Raw genomic sequence first — 20708 nt, forward strand, 5'->3', positions numbered from 1 at the left:
CTAAATTATATTTTGAAACGTAAACTCAGTTTCCTGTTCCCTTATGCACCGGAACACAAAAGCGCTGTGACTGTTCGTCTGAAAACCTGCTGTGTAATCTCGACTCTCTACAGTCACTAACCGACTTTATTCCAAAGAAAGAAAGAAAGCAGTCATGCCTGATTATTTAGGAACCGAACAACGCAAAGTTAAAGAAGAGGAAAAAGAGGACAAACCAATTCGAGGTATTATATGCGAGGACTTTCGGGTGGAATTTAAATTAAGCGAATTAGCAGACAAGTTAGCATTTGTTGACTAGCCGCACAGCAGTGTCAATTTGTCAACAAAAAGGCGAATCGTCTAAGCTAAATCTATTTTAATGTTATGCTATTGTTATTATTCCACCCATTTGCTCTGGCACGTTCATGATATGAGTTGTCAAATGTCTCAGTAGTAGTTAAATCAGTCTCTGTTACCCTGAACAGACTGATTAGAGAATAATAAACACGTTAATTGTCAGTTTTGACTAATTTGGGTAATTTAGTAATATATCATCATGTGGCATAAGTATATCTCATAATTTTTTTATTTATTATTATCTGTTTTATTTCTCAGCTTTGGATGAAGGAGATATTGCTCTGCTGAAAACCTATGTAAGTATTGGCTTGTTTTGACATTCAGGTGGACTTTATTTAATATAAATTGTATGTTATTTGTTAATTATTCAATGTTTTTTGTTTGTGAATAGGGCCAAAGCACATATTCCAGACAGATCAAACAAGTAGAGGATGATATTCAACAGCTTCTGAAGAAAATAAATGAGCTCACTGGTAAGTGCCCTGACATTGTGGTTGTGGAGAACTAGTTTTGTGGATCACACTACGTAATAAAACAAATGCATTGATGCTGTCTTAACAGGTATTAAAGAGTCTGACACCGGTCTGGCTCCACCAGCACTATGGGATCTGGCTGCAGACAAACAGACTCTACAGAGTGAACAGCCTCTGCAGGTGGCCAGGTATTAACCTCAGTTTTATTAGAAAATAAGTAGTTTATGTGCTTGGAATACACTACCTTGCTTTAAAATAAATGAATACTTTTATTCAGCTAAGATGCATAAAATTGATCAAGAGTGACAGTAAAGACGTGTAATGTTACAAAAGATTTCCAGTTCAAATAAATGTGGTTCTTTTTAATTTTTTATTAATCAAAGAATCCTGAAACAAATGTATCACTTTTCTACAAAAATGTTAAAGGCACAATATGTAAGATTTTTGGATTCGAATATCCGCTAAAAAACCACTAGAACAGTGTTATATTACATTATCCCAGATGTTTCCAAGAATGTATAAAGCCAAAAAAAAAGCAATTTTAACTAGGGCACGGACCGCCTATAAGTAACATCATACCTGTGTTACCCTCAATTTCCTGTTTTATTTTGTAGAAAAACAGTGGAAACATCAAAGACGCTTAAATATGTGATATGTTTTATTAGACAAGGAAACAACTGTTTGATTGGATTTATAGACCGAAAACAAATTATTTTTATATACCTTAGCTTTACCTGTAAATATGAAGATACATTTCTAGCTCTGAGTGATTTTAAATTGTAATTTTGTTCAGTCTCGTTTTCTTGATTTTCCATGACTGCATGTTTTCACCATGCCTCAGAGAAAAACACTATTTTGTCAAGTGGCTAACATAGCATAATCAGATGCAGCTTTATTTTCAGTAACAGCAATACAGCATTTTCTCCGTCATATTAATTGCATGCCATTTAGCAACACAAGCCATCCAGCATTTATTAATATGATATTTTAATATCGATCTAGCTTACTGCAGTGTGCAACAAGTGTCTCATAGCAGCCATGGAGAGAACGCACAGAGTAATGTTATTACATAATTTTCAACACACTCAAATGTATCTAATATGATAAAACAGCGCTACATGACCGGAAGAAGCAGAAGCGTCGACTGGCATAATAAAATCTTCGGTGCTCGAGCCGAGTGTCACGCTCGTCTCTCATTAACAATCTCTTCAGCGATCTCGGTCAGCTTCCACAGCACTTGGTCCTGCTCTGCTTCATACTACAGTAACATTAATATTCTCATTCATGAACATGATTTCTGCCCAAGTCCCGTTCCGATTCTTTTCCACCGGCTGTGAGATGAAGACGACAACTCCCAAGATTCCGCTCTCAATCTTGGCATCAACAAGCTACGCTTTTGCTTTGAATAGGCGACCTCTAGTGGCAAAAAAACGACATATTGTGACTTTAAGTAGCACAAATGTTTCTCATGCAGCAAATCAGATCATTCATGTGACACTGAAGACTGGAGTAATCATGCTGAAAATTAGAATGGTAGTGTATGTAATAAAGTGGTCAAATTATATAATACTGAGCTACTTTTTTTCTCTTTTTTTTCATTTATAGATGCACCAAGATAATCAATGCTGACTCGGAGGATCCAAAGTATATCATTAATGTAAAACAGTTTGCCAAGTTTGTGGTGGACCTGAGCGATCAGGTCGCTCCGACTGACATTGAAGAAGGAATGAGGGTTGGGTAAGCAGGAAATGATGGATCATTCATTTCAATGTGTTACAGAGTAGCATCTGATCTAAAACAGTTGTATCTGTTAACAGTGTTGACAGGAATAAGTATCAGATCCATATTCCACTGCCACCCAAAATCGATCCCACTGTCACTATGATGCAGGTATGAAACGGCTCAGGTTGCTTGCTATCATGTACATTATCAAGGCAGTACTGTAGGAGTAATTATGTACTGTACATAAACAGGTGGAGGAGAAGCCTGATGTGACCTACAGTGATGTTGGAGGCTGCAAAGAGCAGATAGAGAAGCTCAGAGAAGTGGTCGAAACCCCTCTGCTCCACGTGAGTCATAAGTGCATCCAAATGTACCAGTTCAAAATAAACAGAAGGTATTATATGTCTGTAGATATTTAAGATTCTACATAGTTTCTATAATCATCCTCCATCTTTTTAATTCCAGCCTGAGCGCTTTGTGAACCTGGGTATTGAGCCTCCAAAGGGTGTGTTGCTGTTCGGGCCACCCGGTACAGGGAAAACCCTTTGTGCAAGAGCCGTGGCTAACCGCACTGATGCCTGCTTCATAAGAGTCATTGGATCCGAGCTTGTTCAGAAGTATGTTGGAGAGGTAAGTGCTTTTTCTATTCAGAAGAAAGATTTGAATTAAAAAAAAATCTTTACTAGTAAGATCTATATAATACCATGTTTTTTTTGTCTAACCCAGGGTGCCCGGATGGTTCGTGAACTGTTTGAGATGGCAAGGACTAAGAAAGCCTGTCTGATTTTCTTTGATGAAATCGACGCCATTGGAGGTAAAAATGTCCTATTTGCTACAGTCAGGATCGGATGATTTCAGCTTCCTTTGGGGGTCTATAAGTCTTATTACATTTAAAAAGGTAGTCTACCCCCAAAAAATTACAATTCTATCATTTACTCACCCTCATGTTGTTCCAGACCTGTATGCATTTTTTTCTTCTGCTGAACACAAAATATATTTTGAAGAATCTTGGTATACAAACAATTTTGGTCCCCATTGACTTCCATTGTCTTTTTTTTGTCCATACAATGGAAGTCAAAGGGAAGCGAAACTCTTTGGTTACCAAAATATCTTCTTTTGCATTCAGCTGTAGAAAGAAATGCATACAGGTTTGGAACAACATGAGGGTGAATAAACAATGACAATCTTCATTTTTGGGTGGACTATCCATTTAACATCTCAGTCACAACAGCTTTTGCATGATCTCAAAGAAGTCTCAGTTACTATGCTTACGCTGCCCTCTTATAGGTGCCCGTTTTGACGATGGAGCTGGAGGAGACAATGAAGTGCAGAGAACTATGCTGGAGCTGATTAACCAGCTGGATGGATTCGATCCCAGAGGAAACATTAAAGTCCTGATGGCCACCAACAGACCAGACACCCTGGATCCGGCTCTGATGAGACCCGGACGTCTGGACAGAAAGATTGAGTTCAGCCTGCCTGACTTGGAAGTGAGTATTAGCCACAATAGGGACAAAAACAGCTACCATTTACTAAAAATAGACCGGTATCATATAACGTCATTCTGAACTGATAGATGTATGCAATACTCTGTTTTCAGGGACGTACTCACATCTTCAAGATTCATGCCCGTTCCATGAGTGTGGAAAGAGATATCCGCTTCGAGCTTCTTGCACGTCTCTGTCCTAACAGCACAGGTGAGTTGAAAATGTCACAGCACACAATTTAAATAGACTATTCACATACAGGCTTAAACTGACCCATACGTGGAGGCTTTCAACAATAGTTAATGCTAACTGTGTTTTCTTCTCCTAGGTGCTGAGATTCGCAGTGTGTGTACAGAGGCAGGCATGTTTGCCATCAGAGCTCGTAGAAAAATCGCCACAGAGAAAGACTTTCTGGAGGCCGTGAACAAGGTCATCAAATCCTACGCCAAGTTCAGCGCCACCCCTCGCTATATGACCTATAACTAAACATAGGTTTTTTCCTCTTATATGCCTTTTCCCCACCTAAATGTTTTCTGCCTGATAGTTCAAGGATTCTCATGTGTCATGTCACCGTTCTGTGATTTACCACTGATTAAATAAAAATATTATCCATACTACATCGTCTACTTGTATATATTTTTAAATTAATGTTTCATAGTTTTTCTGCTTCTTTGGGATAGTTATACCGGTTATAAAATGTAATTAGTAATTCAACAAACTAGAAGGCGTGAGAAAAAACATTTAATTTAGAGTCATGATTTGCATTTATTATACAAAAATACCTTAAATCCACAAAAGCATAAAAAGACAATAAAATGCACTACATTTATATGCAGTTGCAACTGATTGTTGAACTTTGGCCTTCATTACTGTAATGAAACAGCATCTAAATATTAGGACAGAATAATATTAGTAATTCTTTGTATGCACTTTCTGTGCTCGGAGTGATCATTCCAGGATCTGTGTCAAAGGTGCCCGAGACAGTCTCTGTCTGTGGGCTTTCCATGTCATGTTCTAAAGACAAGAACACCTGAAATTAATTTAAGACTTCATGGAATCAGCTGTTTCAATAAACATTAACTAAGACCCCTTGTTAAATGTTAATGTCCGTTGTAGCCACAAAAATGAATTGCAGTAGGTTCCAAGAAACCCTGGAGCGACCTAGATAAATATTTAATAAACACTTTTTTTTTTTTATTTAAATCAATTTCTGGCACAAAAAAAAAATCTGATTAAAGTATATAATGAAACAGAATGCAGCATATTTGTCAACAGTGCAATTCTGCGATCAGGTCTTTAAATAATATGTAACATGTTAAGCCTTTTTTCCTGAATACTACAGCCAGAACTGTGGACTTTCCAAAAAAAAAAGTAAATACTGCTAAAAGAAAATAATTTGTAGAAACAAACAGCAAGCACATTGCGTACAACTGTAAAAACTACATTTCTATCATAAAAATAAGCTTACTGGAATGTCAATAACAGATTTAGACTAATTGCACTTAAAAGAACTGAAGGTACAGAGTGTTTTATAGTCGTTCGTAACAAGTTTTGGTAGAGCTTAAGATCACAGTTAGTGCAATAAACAAGAGCACCGATGATATTAAGCCCAACATTTGCTGGCATATTCACATTAAATAAAGTGTTTACATCTAAAACATTTTGGCCTGCTCATTGCTAAAACTTTCCCAGCCTCCTTTAGTTAATGTGACATCCATCCTAAAGTGACTCCAAAAGTAACAGTACTTGTGCTCGTTCCAGCACAACGCATTCATATTCGACCACTCAAGCCGTACCCTCTCAAACAGAGTTGAAATGTCAGTTTTGTTTGTGTTCAAAGGATTTCAGGACAGACAGGGGAGGTCCCTCCTGCGCTCACAGTGCAACACTGCGTCATGAATGGTAGGGAAAATGAGGTCAGGGGTCACAGGCTCACAGAAGAATTGTAGTGTCCTGAGATCAGAGAGAAGGGTCCCTGCACAACACGGAAGCATAAAAGGTCTTGTAAGGATCTTGTGAAAGACTCAAGTGACATTATTGTTAATGTTAACATGCATTTTTGGCCTGGCCATATGACCATTTATTAGTTCCAACTCTAGGTGGAGATGTTTACCACATACAACAAATCAGAATGAACTTTAACCTACATAAAGCATATGAACTCTGATGGACTATATTATTTTATTTTATTTAGGTCCTCAGTTATACACCCATATTCCCACATTTACCAAATATATCAGAATTAACTTTAACCTAAATAAAGCATATGAACTCTGATGGACTATATATTAATTATATTATATTGGTCCTCAGTTATATGCCCATATTCCCACATTTAACAAATATATCAGAATTAACTTTAACCTAAATAAAGCATATGAACTCTGATGGACTATATATTAATTATATTATATTGGTCCTCAGTTATATGCCCATATTCCCACATTTAACAAATATATCAGAATTAACTTTAACCTAAATAAAGCATATGAACTCTGATGGACTGTATATTTATTATATTATATTATATTGGTCCTCAGTTATATCCCCATATTCCCACATTTAACAAATATATCAGAATTAACTTTAACCTAAATAAAGCATATGAACTCTGATGGACTGTATATTTATTATATTATATTATATTGGTCCTCAGTTATATCCCCATATTCCCACATTTAACAAATATATCAGAATGAACTTTAACCTAAATAAAGCATATTAACTCTGATGGACTATTATATTATATTATATTATATTATATTATATTATATTATATTATATTATATTATATTATATTATATTTATTATATTATATTATATTATATTATATTGGTCCTCAGTTATATCCCCATATTCCCACATTTACCAAATATATCAGAATGAAATTTAACCTACATAAAGCATGTGAACTTTGATGAATTTCAATTATATTATATACATTTTTAAATGTTTATAAATGTAATTACCCATTGCTACATATAGTATGAATGCTTATGGAGTACAAATATTATATATTATATATTAATTTAACCACATTTAACAAATATATCAGAATAAACTTGAACCTAAATAAAGCATATGATCTCTGATGGACTGTATATTTATTATATTATATTATATTGGTCCTCAGTTATATCCCCATATTCCCACATTTAACAAATATATCAGAATGAACTTTAACCTAAATAAAGCATATGTTGCTATGTCTATAATATTATATTATACTACCACATTTACCAAATATATCAGAATGAAATTTAACCTACATGAAGCATGTGAACTTTGATGAATTTCAATTATATTATATACATTTTTAAATGTTTATAAATGTAATTACCCATTGCTACATATAGTATGAATGCTTATGGAGTAAAAATATTATATATTAATTTAACCACATTTAACAAATATATCAGAATAAACTTGAACCTAAATAAAGCATATGATCTCTGATGGACTGTATATTTATTATATTATATTATATTGGTCCTCAGTTATATCCCCATATTCCCACATTTAACAAATATATCAGAATGAACTTTAACCTAAATAAAGCATATTAACTCTGATGGACTATTATATTATATTATATTATATTATATTATATTATATTATATTATATTATATTATATTATATTATATTATATTATATTATATTATATTTATTTTATTATATTATATATTATATTATATTATATTATATTGGTCCTCAGTTATATCCCCATATTCCCACATTTACCAAATATATCAGAATGAAATTTAACCTACATAAAGCATGTGAACTTTGATGGACTATATATTAATTATATTATATTGGTCCTCAGTTATATGCCCATATTCCCACATTTAACAAATATATCAGAATTAACTTTAACCTAAATAAAGCATGTGAACTTTGATGAATTTCAATTATATTATATACATTTTTAAATGTTTATAAATGTAATTACCCATTGCTACAAATAGTATGAATGCTTATGAAGTAAAAATATTATATATTAATTTAACCACATTTACCAAATATATCAGAATGAAATTTAACCTACATGAAGCATGTGAACTTTGATGAATTTCAATTATATTATATACATTTTTAAATGTTTATAAATGTAATTACCCATTGCTACATATAGTATGAATGCTTATGGAGTAAAAATATTATATATTAATTTAACCACATTTAACAAATATATCAGAATAAACTTGAACCTAAATAAAGCATATGATCTCTGATGGACTGTATATTTATTATATTATATTATATTGGTCCTCAGTTATATCCCCATATTCCCACATTTAACAAATATATCAGAATGAACTTTAACCTAAATAAAGCATATTAACTCTGATGGACTATTATATTATATTATATTATATCATATTATATTATATTATATCATATTATATCATATTATATCATATTATATTATATTATATTATATTATATTATATTATATTATATTATATTATATTATATTATATTATATTATATTATATCATATCATATTGGTCCTCAGTTATATCCCCATATTCCCACATTTACCAAATATATCAGAATGAAATTTAACCTACATAAAGCATGTGAACTTTGATGAATTTCAATTATATTATATACATTTTTAAATGTTTATAAATGTAATTACCCATTGCTACATATAGTATGAATGCTTATGGAGTACAAATATTATATATTATATATTAATTTAACCACATTTAACAAATATATCAGAATAAACTTTAACCTAAATAAAGCATATGAACTCTGATGGACTGTATATTTATTATATTATATTATATTGGTCCTCAGTTATATCCCCATATTCCCACATTTAACAAATATATCAGAATGAACTTTAACCTAAATAAAGCATATGAACTCTGATGGACTGTATATTTATTATATTATATTATATTGGTCCTCAGTTATATCCCCATATTCCCACATTTAACAAATATATCAGAATTAACTTTAACCTAAATAAAGCATATGTTGCTATGTCTATAATATTATATTATACTACCACATTTACCAAATATAATCAGAATGAAACTTAACCTACATGAAGCATGTGAACTTTGATGAATTTGAATTATATTATATACATTTTAAAATGTTTATAAATGTAATCACTCATTGCTATATATAGTATGAAAGCTTATGGAGTAAAAACATTATATTATATATTCATTTAAACCACATTTAACAAATATATCATAATAAACTTTAACCTTCATAACATTGATGAACTTTTTACACATTTATAAATGTTTAAAATCATTGCTATATATAGTAAGCATGAACTCTGATGGAGTAAAAAAAACTATGAGATGATATATGATGATATATAAAAAAATTGAATTAATTACTTACTGCTACATCCAGCAAGTACAACTTTCACGTCGACTGTTGCATACTCCTTGATCACCTGTAGGACAAAGAAGAACTATTGCAAAATGTATAACAAATAAAGGCTGAACATTTTTGTACTAGATTTCTGCAATGTTGTGTGTGGGTGGTTACAGCTGCTAAGGTGTTCAGTTTGTTTTAACGCACTAGATATATGGTAGTTGCTCATTTTATCATCTCCGGTGTGAATATCATAAATCGGATCACTTTGAAAGTAACCGCACACCTTTTCTCAATAAGCTCTGTCATATCTGTACCACAAACAATGGTGGGAAAGTAATGGGTTAAAGTTAAGAGTTAAATTAAACCGAAACCCCAAATATGAGAAATAGTAAAACTGTTGTAATAATAAATGGCAATCGTATCTAAAAAGAAAAAGCTGGTCAGTATGTAGCAGCACAGCATGTGGTCTAACGTATTAAATCAGATCTCAGTCAGATCAGACTGTTTGTCTTTACAGAGGTACGCTTCATCTTTGAGAATAAAATCTATCAACTTACTGATTTAATGGTTTTGGCTCCTACAGAGTCAATAAAGTTAACAGGAGTAAAGTCCAGTATGATGGAGTGAATGGGGGTTAGACGCTGCAGAAAGAAGTCGTCCTCAGATTCAGATTCAGTGTGGTTCTCCGTTGCTCCATTGCTGAACACTTGCATCTGTTTTTGCGACCCATTCACCACCTCATGAGTGACACCAAGCTCCACATCCTGTTGTGGCACCACAGAACATGTCAGGTCAGAAATGTTGCATCACCAAACCACCACATTACGAGGCAGAAAATCTAAGCTATAGTGCTGTATTTTAGAAGCCAGGGTGAAGTTTCGAGTTTGCATGCTTTAATTTGCATATACTTAAAATGACATTTGTCTTGCAAACATAAATGTATAAAACAGTGAGTAATAATATGGTGCAACATGTAACCCATGATGAGGTTCAAATGTAAAGGTAAAGAAGATGTTATTGACTGAAGTGTCACAGATCAAATATATTCATACCAATAAGACAACTGCTTGTTTCTTCTGCGAACAGGCGTGGTTTATGGTCTTACTCTCCCCGGTGTCTCTTTTTGCATACTTTAGCTGTGATTGCCTGGCAGTGAGCAGTTGTGCCGGGTCAATTCCGGTCTGTAGTCAAACAAAGCAAAATGTACAGAATAACTATAATATCTGCAAAATACACTGAACTTTGTGAGGCCAAACACTTGTTGTTCATGGGAGCTTTTTTCCCCACAATAAAATGTACCAAACATACTCAAGGACAGAACAATAAAACACACACACACACACACACACACACACACACACACACACACACACACACACACACACACACACACACACACACACACACACAAGAACATTTTCTAAAACACAAGTTAATCATAACAGACTTACCTTTGCCTTGAGGGAGCTCACATACAGGTCACTGTTTGCAAAGTAGATGGAGGAATTGGACTGAAAAATCTTAATCCCTGAGCATTCCTCAGCCTTGAGAAAGAGAACAAACGGCAGATAAGAGGACAAAGATTTGTGGGTGGAAAAAAGATGGATTAAATCAAGACTAATTGGGTGCCTGTGACCAAGAAAAAGATGAGAACAACAGTTTTGGAGTGGAGCAAGCTCATGTTAATGAGATAGTTATGGGTTCAGTCTCATGTAAAGATGACACAGGAACTAGAAAGTTATGATGGTTTAATGTCTTTTAGAAGCAATGTTTCTTACCTCTTCATACTCATCCACATCAAAGTACAATCCCGTATCTGGGATTTGTCCAAGAATAACATTCTTAGGGCTTAAAAGAAAAAGATCTGAATTGGACATTTTCTTTGGCAAAGTAATAACAAGGTAATCAATTCAGAAAATAAATATATAAAAATTTTACTATATAACATAATAAATGAAGAAATACAAGTTCAAATATACGTTGTATTCAAGATTACAGGATTTAATATTTAAAAACAAAAATTAAATATATAGATTATATCTAAAAAAAAGGTTTCATGCTGAAATACAAGAAAAAAAAAAAACTCTAGTCTAGTGCATAAATTGCCATTAGAACAGTATGAATTAATACACTGAATATGTAAACACAAATTATTTAATAATATTTTCTATGAACTTAATACAATTAAAAAAAATATTTATACATTATTTTAGCTGTAAAGAGCTTGAGATTTGTTTGTATATCTTGATTGAATTATTTTGCACCAGAGCAGGAAGACGTGTTTTACCACTGTGTTCTGTAAATAACTGTGAGCATGGCAAAGCCCATGGAAACCACCAGACCATAATCCAGACCAAGGAAAACCGATGCAAAAAAGGACACCAGCCAAATTGCCTGAAGAAAACATGTCAGATATTTCATCATGTCCCAAAAAAATAACCCAAACATGAAGTTTATTGAGTGGAAAGAGCCATTCAAAGCAAAGAGGTTCATTTTAATAGATGGAAATCGTTTGGAACAGTATGTTGAACAACCAAATGAGAAGTGCCTCTGACGCTCACCAGTTCAATCTTGCTGGTTCTCCATAATGCAGGAATGTCTCTCATTTGCTTAAACATCCCCAGGAGATTGACCATGATGATAGCAGCCAACACAGTCTAATGGGAGTACAAAGAGGACACTAAATAAACACCATGTGATCTCTGACTTCTTTTGCACGTAGACAGACATTTTAGGTGGTTTTCTTTGATTGCACAAAATCAATGAGCCCCAATGGTAAACATATCAGAAAGCTCTTTGCATACCGTAGGTAATGGCTGAAAGACAAATCCAATGGCCACCACCACCAGTAGCACGAGTAAGGACGCCAACAGTCCTGCAATCTGTAGAAACGCGCATATCAACATAATTGAATTGAGTCTTTTAGGAGGCAAGACTGTCTTATCTTATCTTTAAGGTTTTACAGCAGCGATAGAGCCATTGTGATGAGGTCATTATCAGAGGGACACTCCACTTCAGGAAATGTACTTTTGCAATAACCAGTAAGTACATAGCATCATCGATATGTCATCTTACACAAATATGTCTCACTTACTTGAGTGTGTCCTCCTGTGCTCTCCTGTACCAGGCTGCGAGACATTGAGGCAGTCACGACAAAGGTGTGGAAGAATGAACTCATAAAGTTACAAAGTCCCAGCGCCATGAGCTCCTAGTCACATCAAACACAAAATGATTTCATAAGACCATCTGGTTTTACCCTCAGGATCATAAAAATACTGTATAACTTGAAGTCATGTGATTTGCAATGATCATGTGACACTGAATACAGGAATATATTGCATTTTAAGATATAATAAAATAGAAAACAGGTATTTTAAATTGTAATATTTTACAGTCTTACTGTTTTAATTATCAAATAAATATGATCTAAACAGCAGAAGAGGCTTCTTCCAAAAACGTTTTAAAAAAATCTTACTGACCATCTTTTGAACAGAACAGTAGCGTACATGTTAGCATGCTATCCTAAAAATAGCCCTGATTTTCTATATAATGGGAACTTCTGGAAGTTGAGAATCTTGGCTCCTCACACAAAAGTTCAGTCCTAAACAGACGAACTGGTGAGTTACTGAGGTCACAATCCATCTTTATTACTGTTGTCCAGTCTTAAGCAAGCCTCTTTGCATTATGTTGCCCCATATAAATGCAATTTGTGCACTAGAAGTCATTTTGGACAAAAGGATTAGCCAAATGGCAAGTAACTGTGGTGTCTGGCTTATTCAGTAAACCAAAATAAAGGGCAGCTAAATAAAATCCATGTCCCTGCTTCTAGGAAACATAGAATCAAATTACTTCGACAATGAAGTATGGGACAACTGAATTACAGACAGTGTAGCAGTACGTCTATTTTTGTATCACTTCAAAACTAACAAACTTCAAACTTTGCTTGAAAAGTCAATTCCACTTGGTTTGACATTTTGTTTTATCACATTATTTAGAGCACAAAGTGTAGCATAGTGGTTGAATGTTTTTTAGGGCTAATGTACAACGTTTACATTTATTAATTTTGAAGATGCTTTTATCCAAAACGACTTACAACTGAGGAAGCGATCTGACATGAAAAGGCAAAAAAAAAAAAAAACGCAAAAAGTTCTTAAAATACTATGTTTCGGACATTGCTTAGAGTAGCATAAACTAGAATAGGGAGGAAATAGATGAAAATGAAGGGATCAGGTGCTCACGGAAGAGATGAGTTTTCAGCTGTACAAGGCAGAACTATGACATTTCATTTCATTCTCTACCTGATTTCCATCCACACTGTAGCCATGCTTGAGAGCAAAGATTTTGGCTAATGATATTGCAATCGAGAAGCCAACAACAGCTATAGCAATGGCGTCTGGGAGGAGGTTAGGAAAGACTGAGAAGTCTGGAATCTTGGGTGGCAGCAACCTTAAAACAAGACATTAAGAAAGAAATATTAAAATGTAAACATTTATAAAAATGTAAACAGTTTCAGTTCAGAACCTTTAAGAAAGGTTGCATGATCTTACCCGGTGGGAATTGTACCCACAACTTCAACTCCATAGTTCTCAGACATAAGCATCCCGTACGAGATTCCAGTGGACACAATTACCTTTAAAGAACAAGAACATCATGGATTTACACAAAGGGATTTTGAGTGCATGCGTGAGAACAGTGTTTCATGGAAAGGGCTTTTAAAGTTTTACCACTATGATTTCTCCAGGGATGGGGATAGGTAGCTTCTTTTTGAAGCGTTCATTGAGATCTTTGATGATATAGAGGAACACAGTGCACGCCAGTCCAATAACTAGCGTGACAACATTAGTGCTTGCAATGTTCCTGAAGACGGCATCAATGCTCTGGGGGAAAACAAAATAAATGCAACACAAAAGAACAAATCACAGATCAGTACACAGTCTTCCTAGTTATTAATCTTATTTCAGCTTTGTTTCAACTAACAAAATGTTTTGTTTAGTTAACAAGGATCTTTATTCATTCACTATTCAAGTAATACCATAAGCAAACACCTTAAGCAATGAGAGTGTTTATGAAGTAATGTGAAACATGCTCATAGGTGCAACCGTGTCACATATCAAAAACAAACACCCTGGAGTTTCCCTAGGGTCAAAGGTTACTTACATACACTACAGAGAGAGGCCCATTGAAGCGCGCAGTGTGCACTCCCAGCAGGTACTTGAGCTGCGACACTGAGACGTGCACAGCGGCAGCTGTAGTGAAACCTCGCACCAGTGGCTCAGTCAGGTAAATAGCCAGGAAGCCGAATCTCAGCAGACCCAGAACAAACTACAGGTGATCAGAACACAATTATGTTCCCAAACATCAATCTGGAAGTACCTCTGGTTACAGTAACTTGAGGAGAATCACATGAAGTCATCCACCTGAGCAGGTTTACAGTATTCCATGAAAGGTGTCTATATAAACACTGTGTAGGCCTGCATGATATGACTGTAATGTATACCATAAACTTGTTTTAATAGGTTTATGGTAATATTATACTGCTGAAAGTGAGCTGAGTGAGCTGAGCTGAGTGACTGAGAATTGCACTAGAATGTTTTTCAGATGGTTTATCTACAAAAGACAGGGGCATGATCACAATCATGCTGTTATCACATGTCTGCTTCGTAATGGTGACATACAACTGTGTTGCAGGAATTTACTTGGATGCCTAATACAGACACTAGTTTTGATCTACTTCAGTTCTAATGGGGGAATCAAATGACATTTCAAGACTTAAATAATAATTCGTTCTTTGATTTCAGAAATTACACACTTGAACTTCACACTTAATAAAATTAAATAAGTAGATTATACACTCTTTGCGATGTTCAAAACTGTGGGTAAGATCAGACAGTGGCCCACCTGAATTATTCCTACTAGGGTTGTCAGAGCTACAACCACCTCCACTCTTCTGGCATCACGGCCCACAAAATCCACAGCCTGTGATGCGTTGGTCCCATTGACTGCAAACATGGAGTCTGGGACCTCCCTTACAGCCACCCCGCCAATCATCAGACTGATTACTGCAAACGTGCCTGAAGAAAAAAAACATCATCAATAAAACCGTTTTAAAGAAAACATTTAAGGATACTGTGCTAAAGTTATGCATGGATGACAATTTTTGTAATTATTTAGTAGAAGTAATATTATATATATATATATATACATATATACACACATACTGACACACATTCTATATTTTTACAAATAACTATTGTATGATTATTTCAAACCTCACAACCTTTTTTATGTTAAATGCTTTGCTTGAAAAGTGTGATTGGACTATATTTAATTATAATAAATGCAACAAAATATTATAATCTATATCAAGTAGTGCTATCAAACGAAAAGTTTGTGTTTACATAATACGCAAGTGTGTACTGTGTATAATTATTTTGTGTATATAATATATATATTATATATACACACACACGTATATATTTAAGAAAAATAATTTAATTTTTTTTCTTAAATAAATAAAATATATATATATATATATATATATATATATTTATTTAAAAAAAAAAATCTTAAATATATACACCTGTATATGTGTGTATTCAAAAGATACATAATAATTATACACAGTACACACACATAACTTTAGTAAACGAAAACTTTTATTTTGGATGCGATTTATCGTGATTAATCGTTTGACAGCCATAATATCAAGTAATATTACTTATAAAAAATAAAAACATAAATGCAACTTAAAATATTATAATCTGCATTTATATCTATAAGTAGTATTAGTAATTATATCTATTTATTTCTATAATAATAAAACAAACGCAGATATTATATTCTGTATTAAATATCATTACATCTCATAATTATTGTTATCTAAATATTAATAATAATAATATACTCATATTGCTTCTCATTTATTAAATGCAATGGGATTTATACTGTTTTAAGTGTGTCTTTACGGAGTCATTGTGTAAGAAAGTAACAGGTGGTGTAATTGCTCTAAGGCACACGATGTGTGGTGGCTGAGTGTCATTTGTCATGTGAGCAAATATTTATGGGTGCATTTACGCAAGTGAGCTGGCTCGCCATCTAGATAAAACCATGCAACTGGGTCAGTTTTACATTGCCATTACACTGTAGAGGGACAGAGCGTGAGTGTTGTTTAAACAGGAGGCAGCATGCCTCTGTGCAGCAGGACCTGGACAAACATTTGGACTATCGCCCATTCTCTCGCACTCAATTCACGCCACAGGGGCAGAGAATGCAAGATATTGAAGCAACAACTCTGGTTTGGGTAACCTTTTGACTTTTGAACCTTTGATCTATCTTCTCAGTGGTGTTTCTAAAATCCTACAGGGATTTCGGAGGGTTTGAAGATCCCCACATAAAACAGGACAAAAACAAAACTGCAGGGAATCTACCCACCCATAAAACAGTGCATTCACGTCTTAGAAAGTTTCTTAGAAATAACACTTTCTTTTCATTCTTATGAAAGTCAGGACATTGAAATCAGAGCGTCAACCTTTACATTTGGCAGGAACAATGAAAAACTGACTTCCTAATGAGACTATGCCACAAGGCCCCAGAGTTCACGGAAGCGTTGGGATAAACAGACTAAGGATTTTAGATCTTATCCAAATGAACTACATTGTTTAGTCTGACAGTAATGCTTTGCTTAATAAGACTGACTCAGCAAAACTGAATAGAGGAATGTCATATTTCAGGTAGTCTTTTGAAAATTTTTAATAAAAACAGGCCCACATGACAGACTAACTTCAGTTTGTATTGTGCTGCATGGTGTGGGTTTATCCAAAATAAATAATACTACAATAATAGACAGGTGTGAAAAAACATTGCGCGACAGTCTCTATGAAGTCTTCTGTAAATTCACTGCATAGAGTCAACCGATCCGATTACAACTTTCCATGCCACTTTCAATTTATGCAAACAATTTGCATGTGGGTGGTCCGGCTGAAGCTGAGACTATATTTCAAGTCAAAAGTATGTATTAAAAGCACGGCATGCATGCAATTGAGTCTCACCTATTGATATATGTCTGGAGGTACCGAAGAATGTGTATAATAGGACGGGATAAAATGACGAATATAACCCAAACACTGGAGGAACAGCGGCCAACATCGCATAAGCAAGACCTGTTGAATGTGAGAAAGAGAAGCAAATTATCAACTTGCACAGTGATCAATAACTCAATAGCATAGGAGTAAACTAAATGTATTAATAACAACATTACTAAAACAACTACTACTAATAATAATAAACACATTAATATTTAATATTGAACAATTTTCAATAACATCTGACCTTGAGGTAGCTGCATTACACCTGTGCTGATGCCAGAAACTATGTCCCCAAACAGGTATTCCTTCAGTGGATATGATGGCAGCCATGTTATAATTGGGAAAAAACTAAGTACAGCAGATTTGGCTTTCCCAGACGAGCAGCTGAAATATAAGGGAGAGATGGCTGTTAGTACAAATACATCATCATAGTTGTGTGATTTGAATACTTGCATAATCAAACTCTGCAGATATTTTGTATCCTTGACATCAAATCAGATGTGACACATTTTGAATACATGTTTACAAGATTATAGAGCGATGACGGAGGAGAAGATTATCAGTGAATGACAACTTAAATTAGTCTGTCCTTGCCCATTGAAACGGCGTCATCAATTCATTCAGCTCAGACGGGGATTGTGGTGTAATACTAGTAGTACTCCAATCTTATATGGAGGATATGATTAAATAATTAATATATTATGGCTGTTGTTTTATCAGTCGAAGCTGATTTTCTGAAGTTCAGATAAGACGCAAACCAGATACCATTACTGAAGTTATAAAACACAGCGGAGAAAAATCACAGTAAGAGCACGATTAAAAACACTTTTTTATTATTTAATACACTTTTCCATTACTAATAATTTTTTAGTATTTGGTTTGTCTCTCAGCACTCACGCTGCATGAACTCCAAAAGTTAGAGTACACACGATTTGAGAATGATCATCTTGTGTTTCAGTGGATGAACATCTGATAATGTGTACAAAGTGTCATTTGATCAATATCACAAATTTGCTTATATGATAAGTGACCTAGAAATGCGGTCTCAGACTTTTGGACTCCACTGTAACGCAGACTTCTCATCAGTAACTATGAAAGCAGAATCTATTGAAATAGCCCTACCGCAGCTGCTCAGCTATTCTCCGTCTGCATGACTTGGGTGTCCTCTTCTTTCTATGCAGAAGCTCCGAGTCAATATAGCCTTCATTGAACACGGGCCGTTCCACGCGGTACATCAACGTACCAGATGGTTCCTCGCTAGCAGTTACGTGCTCCATAGCAGCAGTGGAAACACAGGCATGTCAGGCTAGGATGACCTCGAGAATGAACGTGCTCTTGCTTTACTTCCTCTTCCTGTTTTCAGTGAATAGTTGAGAGAGCGCACTCTGTGGAGAAAGAAAAGGTTTAAGAATCAACTTCAAACCATCACACACAACGCTGATTTCATTCAAGCATGTTCTGATGATCAGCTATTAGGTAACAAAACATTTTACGTCACACTGACAACCCACTTGGTTTTATTTGGAGACTTGCAGAGGTCAAACACTGTTGGTCTATAATTACAAGCCCTCAAAATAATCTTGAATGACAGCCAGTTTTAGTCTGCACAGCCTGCTAGAGATGACAGTGATGATCTATCATGCAACCTACAGGCAGGGGGAAAAAAATCTGTTTCACCTGACTTTTTTTACAGAAAAATGTTGTATCCTTAAGTTATATGAAGTGTAATATTATGGTTTTATGATTTAATCCACACATTAGTGTGTCTAAAACACACAACCTGTACTCAGGACACGGTGTAGAGCTTAAGCAATAACAACCCATCCATGGATCCAGTCCATTTTTAGTACGGTCCACTGCCAATCACAAGACCATAGTAAAATGCAGTGGATATGACCGATGTTGCTGGAATAGGTTGACAAAGCAGTGGTATAAACATTACAAGCCCTGCACACTACAACAGATGAACTTGTGACATTCAAGGGTCATGCCACAAAACTGCTGCTTTATCCATTTTAAAAAGGCAATTTTTAAAGATTTTAAAGCATGCATTCTATCACAAAGAATGGGTTGGAGTGCAAATAAATTCTCAACCTAAATGTAAGCATTATACTGAGGTGCTTTATATATAAATAAAAAACAGCAACAGGAGTGAGAGTAAGTGTAAAGTAGCAAACATAAAATAAAGTAATTTTACTGACGTATTTAGGCTATTTAGACTAGTAAAAGATGCTTTCAGCTATCCATCGTTGAAGTCATTGTTTACATATGTTCATGAGAAAACATAGAGGAAAAATCAACATGCATCGCATGTGTCAAATGCACAGTCATGATGTAATGACAAACAGTGAGTTTCAATAGCGTACGTGTGTTTCCGCCATAACCTCAAACTTTTAAAAACATAAGGCAACCAGAAATAATTTGTAAGAACGTCCTCGTTCGGTTCGTACCTACGACTCCACAAACCTGTTAAGCAGGTACGATCCAGTGTAACCAAAGAGCTTTGCTCAATTATTGCATTTTTAAGGATGAGAAAAAAACTAAGCATCTTACCTCTCTCTGCCTCCGTCCTGAAAATGACCCAAGGTCGATAAACTGGGCTGAGAAGAGCGCGGGCATCGACAGTCCTGTTACTGTATAACATGTGAAAGCCCTTTAACTGCCGACGACAGTTGCGTCATCTGCGTCCGCTGATAAGAGAAGCGTACGTAACCTCATACGTCACTACACAAACCTAAACGCCACATGGGACATGTAGTTCTCTTCACTAACGCATCCGTATCAGATAAAGGAGATAAATACTGCACACCTGATATCAGGCAGATTATAGAGAGATTGATAAACAAGTAAATAATGTTTTTATAAGTAATTGTGATTAGAAAAAAAACTATTTTATAAATATTTTTTTTACAAAAAGATTTCCCTAACATGACAATGCAAGGGTGCAAATGCAATGTAAGCGCGCCCTCTTGTGTAACAACTATGCAACAACAAGTTAATACCATTAAAACGTATTATTAAAACGAATAAGACATTAAATAGGACACTTTGGACTTTTCCCATTGGTATTTTAAAATAAACGTTTAAAATGTTCAAAATAAATTGCCATTCACACTATACCTTTTTAAATGGGTGTGATGTGGGCAGATTGGGACAGTCAATGGAGAATCTGATTCCTGCTGTATCATAATTCAAAATATATAAACATTATAGAGTATCCATCACAGGCCACAGTTTTATAACTTCATCATGA

General features: G+C 34.6%; 2 protein-coding genes across 2 annotated transcripts; one reads left to right on the top strand and one right to left on the bottom strand.

Moving 5' to 3' along the window:
* The first annotated feature begins 53 nt into the window (after positions 1-53).
* Positions 54-4635, top strand: psmc2 (proteasome 26S subunit, ATPase 2). Its single transcript, XM_079817410.1, has 12 exons — positions 54-224; positions 595-632; positions 728-809; positions 898-997; positions 2415-2546; positions 2627-2699; positions 2783-2878; positions 2997-3161; positions 3258-3345; positions 3819-4021; positions 4132-4228; positions 4347-4635. The coding sequence occupies exons 1-12, from the start codon at positions 155-157 to the stop codon at positions 4502-4504; spliced, it is 1302 nt and encodes a 433-aa protein (XP_079673536.1). The 5' UTR covers positions 54-154; the 3' UTR covers positions 4505-4635.
* A 1069-nt stretch (positions 4636-5704) lies between these two features.
* slc26a5 (solute carrier family 26 member 5) lies at positions 5705-20127 on the bottom strand. The gene is given in 20 exon segments (XM_079817411.1): positions 5705-5882; positions 5884-5993; positions 9393-9447; positions 9929-10135; positions 10424-10552; positions 10823-10915; positions 11150-11219; positions 11659-11765; positions 11933-12028; positions 12176-12253; positions 12466-12579; positions 13670-13817; positions 13919-14001; positions 14096-14248; positions 14529-14693; positions 15270-15442; positions 17420-17530; positions 17700-17839; positions 18578-18840; positions 20009-20127. Coding segments are annotated over 19 exon segments (2217 nt in total). The 5' UTR covers positions 18733-18840; positions 20009-20127; the 3' UTR covers positions 5705-5852.
* Positions 20128-20708: the final 581 nt, after the last annotated feature.

The sequence above is a fragment of the Gobio gobio genome, assembly GCF_949357685.1.
Source record: "Gobio gobio genome assembly, chromosome: 5".
NCBI lineage: Eukaryota > Metazoa > Chordata > Actinopteri > Cypriniformes > Gobionidae > Gobio > Gobio gobio.